This window comes from Oratosquilla oratoria, chromosome 9, assembly GCF_046742065.1.
Source record: "Oratosquilla oratoria isolate Oo_2021 chromosome 9, ASM4674206v1, whole genome shotgun sequence".
Taxonomy (NCBI): domain Eukaryota; kingdom Metazoa; phylum Arthropoda; class Malacostraca; order Stomatopoda; family Squillidae; genus Oratosquilla; species Oratosquilla oratoria.
The window spans coordinates 72,692,295-72,700,415 of NC_134785.1; the positions used below are offsets into that span (position 1 = coordinate 72,692,295).

The 8,121-nt window shown below is 39.2% G+C and overlaps 1 protein-coding gene across 1 annotated transcript; it reads right to left on the reverse strand.

Moving 5' to 3' along the window:
• Positions 1 to 427: 427 nt before the first annotated feature.
• LOC143027956 (cytochrome c oxidase subunit 7A, mitochondrial-like) lies at positions 428 to 7,339 on the reverse strand. The gene is made up of 3 exons (XM_076189601.1): positions 7,206 to 7,339; positions 796 to 891; positions 428 to 692 (listed from the first exon to the last, which is right to left on the reverse strand). The coding sequence occupies exons 1-3, from the start codon at positions 7,218 to 7,220 to the stop codon at positions 546 to 548; spliced, it is 258 nt and encodes an 85-aa protein (XP_076045716.1). The 5' UTR covers positions 7,221 to 7,339; the 3' UTR covers positions 428 to 545.
• Positions 7,340 to 8,121: the final 782 nt, after the last annotated feature.

Consider the following 8,121-nt stretch of genomic DNA (forward strand, 5'->3'; position numbering starts at 1 on the left):
TTTTTGGATACCTCCCTTGTAAGGGTGAAAAAGCCTTTGGTATATATATGAATATAGGGTCAGATGGCCAATCATTACCTCAAACTTGGCATGGACTTCCCTGGCAGGGATACATCACTCAGGGGATCCAACATCAAACTGGTGAGGCAGCAGTTGGATTAGGTCAATAGTGTTGTTATAGAGTAGAGAAGAAAAAAAAAAAAAAAAAAAAAAAAGTTCCAGAAATCATTTATACTGTTTGTCTCTGCCACTACATCACTTTTCATCATTCCTGGTGCAAGACAACGACAGGGTGAGCATCACAAGTAGGCAGTGAGGTAACATTTACATCCTTTTGGAAGAGTGATGCTAACCTCCCTCCACTACATCAAGTGTAACACCACTAATCAAGTATACTGACACAGTCAAAGGTTATTCAATGAAAATATCGGTACCACTTTTTATTGATCCAATTAGACAATTTTAAAATATTTATGTACAGTACGAATACAGGAGGACTACAAATTTGAACTTAAATAGAAAAAATAAAAATATGTGCGAAACACTTATTCTGCAGGCTTTTTGGGGAACGCACCTTCATAGAAAAATTGTAAACACATAAACAGACCTACACCATTAAGGCCAATGGTGCCAGTGAAGAGCAGCTTGTCAAACACTCCACCTTTCAGATGAATTGGCAAACCATCATCCACCTATCATGGGAATGATGCAACAAGCATTAGGAACAGAAGATATTTCAACAATAACACTTTTTACTTTGGTTAAATTCACATTTTACTAGGTTTCTGTGCTAACCTGGTAAGATCGCATCTTGCTACGAATCTTCAGATAACCTGGGTGGACATCTGTAGTTGTTCGGCGAGATGAGGTTGTGAAAGCACGCACCAATTGCTGAAATTGTTAAAAAAGAAATTACCCTCTACTCCAATATACAGCTCAATGCATGAAACAGTATGATCATGCTGGAATAAATATACATCAATCTTAACAGGTTTGACCACTTATTGAATGTACTTTCAATATCTATTCTATAATTCATTTTTCCCATACAACCTATTAAAAATATCAAATAACAAGCATAGGTAACCCATTTCCCTAGCCACGACAGCACCAGTCTTTAATGGTGCATGAAATTATGGATAACTAGTTACATACAAAATATTTGTTCTCTTCATATTAATTTGAACTCATTGACAATTATGAAACATCCATTATCATAATGAGATGCAGAAGTAATACTCTACCACTTAGGGATTGAAATATGTAATTTTCGCAGGAAAATTAATTTTTCCCTGATACAAACCTGAGGTACTCCTTACCCAAGGATACTTTCGCGTAGCATAAAAGTTTCTACCGCTAACACTGTGTGTTGTTTGAAAAACACCTCACTCCGTGGGTCTGGGCAACCATTATCCTCAGTAAGGGGCCCTCCTGGGGCAAGGGGCCCCCCCACTTTCCCCACAAGTGTAGCACGCTACCCCCATTGTCTGAGCCAGGTATGAAATTAATCACGAGGTTTGACAGGCCAGGGAGAAGGAACTATTAGAGGGGTGGCTGAGAAGGGCCATTAGAGGCAAGGAGTACCTCAGGTTTGTATAAGGGAAAAATTAATTTTCCTGCAAAAATTACATTTGTTCCAAAGAATACAAACTCTTCGGTACTCCTTACCCAAGGAGACTTGGACTTAGGAGGGAAGGAAGTAGTTATCTAGCCTGGGAAACCTCCGTAAGGAAAACATTTAGTGTGCTAAGACCTACGTTGACCAGACCCTTATACATTCCCCTAAACTGTGAAGGGCACCTAGTTCTGTTCCCAGGAGTGGAGACAGACAGGGTATACTCACTTTGTACCACTTGCAGGGCTTCAATTGATTCCCTTGGAATGCTTGAGAGCCCTCGGTGAGGTAAGGGAATGTAGGAGTATGAGAAGGACTTTGGATAGTTATCACCGTGGTTGTCGAGCCAGAACCTGGATGAGGTTCCAGGGTTGGCTGTGGGCTATTGGTAAGGGATATGTCATCTCAGGACTTCTTGGGCGGCCACTACTGGGCCCAGAGAGAAGGTCCCTAAAGATTCCCACATGACTTCTTTGAGGTAAAAGGAAGTGAACGTAGTCTGGGACTTCCATGTACCTGCTTGAAGGACCTGGTTGACAGACAGATTCTTTTGGAAGACTAGGGAGGTCCCTATTGCCCTGAGGTCATGAGCTTTTGCTCTAGGGCAATCCATGGGGCTCATGGCGTAGGCCCTGCGGATGACTTCCTTGATCCAGTAAGAAATGAAAGTCTTAGTGACGGGCTTGGGCTTACCCTTGGTAGAGACGAACAACCTCGGCAAGTCTGGTCCAAGATGTTTAGTCCTCTTGAGGTAGGTCCGGATAGCACGAACCGGGCATTTTCCGCATGTTCGCCCCCTACAAAGTTGTCCAAGGAAGGAATACTAAAGGACCAGAATCTAGGGTCGGCTTTGGCCGGATCCTGGTTCTTGGCAATAAATTGGGGCAGAAAAGAGAAGGAGACCTCTTGCCATCCTTTCAAGCGGGCGACTCTATAAGAGATGGCATGTAACTCCCCTACTCTCTTGGAAGACGCAAGGGCCAAGAGAAAAACTGTCTTCAAGGTGAGGTCCTTCAAATGAGCATCTCGGAGGGGTTCGTAAGGGGGACCCCGCAGAGAGTTCAGGACTAATGCCACATCCCACTTGAGTGTGTGGATCCACGTCAGCTCACGGGAGCGAAGCCCGGCAGAGAAATTCCCCTTGGGCGAAGGCACACACCCTATTTCGAACAACACTAGGACCAGATTCCATACTTACAGAGAAGTGTAGAATACTCGGTGGAGGTTATGGAAATGAAGCGGGATAAGAAGAGGGCGCTCAAGAAATTCCAGGCGACCGGATGGCTTCGATGCAAGACGCTCAAACAAAGGACGCCATTGGAAGGCTGGAAATGGCCAAAGCAGGTTGCCCTATTTTCGTCACTATCGAAAGAGGCTGGGGATGGTGCAGATAGTGAACCGTGGAATACGAAAATCAAAGCACTTCACTAGTATAGAGCAGGGAATTGTACCGTTCCCAAACTGAACTTAGGAAAATTTTAGCAAGTAATGTGAGAGATGTTGACTCGTTGACTACCGCGAAGACAATGAGGGTAGCATGCTACACTTGTGGGGGAAGGGGGGGCCCCCTTGCCCCAGAAGGGCCCCTTACTGAGGATAATGGTTGCCCAGACCCACGGAGTGAGGTGTTTTTCAAACAACACACAGTGTTAGCGGTAGAAACTTTTATGCTACACGAAAGTATCCTTGGGTAAGGAGTACCGATGCGAAAGTATCCTTGGGTAAGGAGTACCGAAGAGTTTGTATTCTTCGGAACAAAGATTAGTAAAGGAAAATATTGTCTCCTATGCAACAAACAAGAAATTTTAAACAAATTGATTTCATATTGGACTAAGCATACCAACACATCAGACAACTATTCCAAACTTGGAGTAACACCCTAACATAAAAAGATTAAATAGTAAATGTACTATTGACAAACAACAAAGATAACCCAGAACTTAAGAAACTGATGTAAAGAATGTGGAGAGAAGAACAGATGACACAGCAAAGAAACTGATCAAGCAGTCTAGCAAAAAAGGACTATACAACAGGGCAACCGAAGACTCAAGACGAAAACAAATTGCATATTGATGCTAATCTAAAGGCATCACCCCAAATTTCATCTATTTCAGTAAAATAATTAATGATAGAGCAAAGATTTGTACAAGGGAAATGTACAAGTCCTGGAGAGAGATTTGGAATTCGTGGGCAAGAATAGGATAGTAAATCAGTTGCCAACAATTTTGACAGTCACAAAAGACTGAATTGTCTCCAGTACACAAATATTCATCCTACCAATATCAACTTGTTTCCATTTTAATTCCTTGTAAATACGATCAACACTAACAGGAGTATGCAGTTCCACAGCAGCATATTCAGAAGCTGAGATGTCAGATTGAGGACTTGAACCTAATTGATACATTTTCCACTGCAACTACCTTTCCCTCCCTATCCTCCTTCATATTTACCAACTCCCTAAAATACTCTGACCATCTTCCTCTCACTGCCTTCTCTTCCATTATCATCTCTCCATTTGCTCCTTTTACCTTTTCTTCTCTAATTGATTTGCTTTCTTCTTCTCTCTTAACTTCTTTCAAAAACATTTTTTATTGCTTTCAAAATTTTCTGCCATACTCTTACCCTATTTCACATCTGCTCTCCTCTTTGCCTCCTTTATCTTATGCTTTACTACTCTTCTCTTTACTTTGTACCTCTCGTATGATTCTCTCATCCTAATTTGTAACCAATCTATGAAAGCTGGCTTCTTCTCTTCTAAACCTTTCTTTGCTTCATCCCACCACTCACTACCCTTCCATCTACTTCCTCCCATCCTTCTTGTTCCACACACCATCTTTGCACCATACCCATTCCTCCACTCCTAGTTCTACTTCATCCTTTGCTCCCTCCCACTCCTCTCTCAGCTTCTCATACTACTCCTTTTCATTCTTATTTAAGCAGTTCACTCTAAGTACCTCCCTACCTTGTCCTTTTCTTCTTTCTCCACCTATCCTTCACTCAACTTACCTTCCACCAGAAAATGATCTGATATTCCCCCACTCTCTCTCCTTAGAACATGTGCATTGTTAACTTTTCCTACTATACTCCTGGTTACCACTATATAGTCCATTAATGCTCTACCACCTTTCCATCCACCACCCTCTCCCATGTGTACTTATGCTTGACTTTCTTCCTTAACACTCTATTTGCTATCTAGATGGAATGAAAAAGTGCCTACAACATAGGCATTTGAGGAGTGCAATGAGATGGTTGTATTTACCCAATTGTAGTATATATAGAGGAAAGGAGCAACACTCGTGGGGTGTCATCTACTCTCCAATTTATCATACCTAGTTTCAAATGTGTATTGTTCCAATTCAGTCTATATCCTTAATTTCTAATTATCATATTCAGAATGAAGGAATGATGCTGCAGAGTGAAAACTTGGAATTTATGAGAAAAGGAAAGAAAAGTTTCATACAAGGTGTTGAGCATTACAAAAATGGATAAAGACGTATGAAAGTACAGATGGTGGAAGAAAAGCTGTTGCATTGGTTGGATCAGTGCTGAAGTGACTTCAGCATAAGGAAAGTATACACAAGGAACAACTTGGTGTGAAAATTTGAAGTGGATGGCACGAGATCAAGAACAAGTTAGTTTTTGGGACTTCAGTGGAGTGATGCTGATGGAGATTTGAGACACGGGCCACTTGAGTACCGAGACATCTACTACCGCTTTGAAGACGTAAAATGCGCACTGAAAGCCTTTCCAACATGCACATGAGAGAAATCACTGGGATTGTGGGAATGGTGGGAAGCCTGGAAAAGTGTTCAATATCACAGCAAAAAATAAATATGTAAAATAAGATTAATAATGATATGTCAATGGAGGTGTGGTTCAAAGTTTGAACATGAAAAGCCGTAAAACAGTCAGTGCAGAGGAGAGATAAGGACAGTTTTTAGGGTGGGTAAGAGTTACCTATTACCTTATATGATGGTGGCATCTCCCCATAAGGAAGTTTCTTACAAATTAGGTTTTCTGAGGGAGGGAAATATAGACAGCAAATGGTCAAATGGCAATGTACAAGTATTTGGAACACTAGTTGTAATGACAGGAAATCTGGGCAAACCAAGATTGCTATTCCGTTTCATTTGGCTTCGGATAAAGAGGGTGGGGGCCACATGAGAGGTACAGGTTTTTCATCAATCAATCCAAGGTACAGCCTTTTCACCAATCAATCAATCTGAGGTACAGCCTTTTCATCAATCAATCCAAGGTACAGCCTTTTCATCAATCAATCCATTAACCTTTGTCTTTTGCAAAGCCCCCAAGTAACATTTCTGTGAGGGAGTGTGCAGCTGGGTTTGAACTGCTGGAAGAATTTTCTTTCTTTTTTCCAATTTGGGACAATTCCTCAACAGTTCAATTATAGAACTGGGCATGCATGTTTAGATTGATGAGATACAATTGTTAAATTAGAATGTATGCCAGTGGGGGTTGATGGAGGAGGATGGGGTGTCGCAACAAATGTTCACACGACATATGCACAAGACAAGACAAATGCTCACGCCTTTAATGGAAAAAGCAGCAATTGGTTACACATTTGTTGTGATCTACATGTCATGAACCTACTTTGGTAAGGTATGCAATCTACACTTTATATTCAATATAAAGTGTAAATTTATATAATATAATATAATTTATAATATAATATAATTTATAATATAATTTATAATATAATAATAATTTATAATATAATATTGCATACCAAGTACATCTATATAATTTTTGTCCTGACTCAATATTTCAAATGCAAAAAAATATAAAACTTGCACTGTCCAATAGCTCCTAACATAACTTTACCATACTATTCCACAGAAAAAATAAATATTTCACATCCAAAAAACGAAAGTAAAATATGTGACTAGAATAGAACAAGAGTTGAACCCCATCTCTATCTTTAATGTAAAAACTATGACTGTGTGGTAGTTGCATGAATTAATCAAATCCATAGGCCTCCAGCATACTATCTGAATAGATGGTTTGGAAAATATTTATAAAAAAAAATTATCAAAATTTTCCAAACAGGATTTTTTAAACAAATCCTTTTAAACAATTTCAGATATACACCCGGCACATCTTAGCATTTTTATTATATTACCGCGAATACCTATGCTGAGCCTCAGGGAAAGGAAATGCCCATAAAACGTTCATACGTAGTCTCACACCTACTCGTGCCAATAATCTACGTGACCTACAGAGATCTACAGCAACACAATTACGTAACTTTGGATGGCCGGTTGCCCTATTTATATTTTCCTTATATTACCCAAATGTATTAGTTCAGTATATTAACTGGCATCCAATATAATGAACTAATGTTTTCTTGAACTTTCCGAAGTGTAGTTTTATCAATATGTTTCGGTTCTGCATCCATGGACCCAAATTCATGAAATCAGCTGACGCCCGGATTGAGTTGCAACAATGTATTTTCCTTTCTACTATGCAAATGGTGAACACTAGTGTAGATTTCACACACCTATCAAAAACTGAATCTCACATTAATAACACAATTAAATTCTAAAGCTAAAAATAAAAATTTCCAGCTTACTCGAGATACGTTCATGATGACAGCGTTGTCTTTCTCCTTTCCCTCCTGTATTCAAGATGGCTGTGTCGTCATCGTCTGACGAAGTTATTGCGACATTTTAGTGCTCAATTATACTAATATTGTCCAGATAATATTTGACAAGCATTATAGTACTTGATTTTGCAGAAATTTATTTATTAAGAATTTATGATACAGTATTAATTATTATTATTACCATCATCCATTTTATCATTATCACTATTACTACTACATTCACTACTATCATGAAGTTTTGTACATCGAAACTTTGCTTGAAAAGACTTAGCAGTCATTTAAACCATCCCTAGTTCAGTTTCTGGATGGCACCTCGGTATATTCTGCCAATGATACAACTTTTCAGTAATATAAATCTACATAATGACTGGCGTAGGCGCAGCTTCCATATACTGTGTAACTGTCATCTGTATGGTTAGTTAAACTAATTAGTTCACATGTGAACTTAACGTTTAGTAAAATTAAGCATTTCATCATAGGAGGGCAGTAGAAAACAGATAGCTGAATTCAAAGGTGATCAGAATTCTTCTTTGAGTGGAGGTTAGTCTCGAATTATTAAAGAATACTGCGTTACTTTGTCCATAGGGATATCATGTCAGTCCCCAATATTGATTTCATAGTTCAGTAAAATCATAAATGTGATGAGTATATGAATTGGAGAAAAAGAATGTTTTTGATTGCTACATAAATCAGTTATTTTGTGCCCTTGAAGCGGGTCAATAATTAAGCCTTACATTGGCCTACATCCCCGAATGGAGAAAAAATAATCTGTAGAGACGATATTTACGAATCTAGTATCAAACGATAGAGAAATCAACACAATAAATATAACGCACGGGAGAAAAATAAAGAATTGTAGAAATAGATAACTTCGGCAAGTCAG

What these genes read in the sequence shown, in the direction of transcription:
- LOC143027956 (XM_076189601.1), bottom strand. An exon ending in GCAAGATGCGATCTTACCAG is followed by an intron (nt 693 to 795) that starts GTTAGCACAGAA and finishes TTCCCATGATAG; the next exon opens with GTGGATGATGGTTTGCCAAT.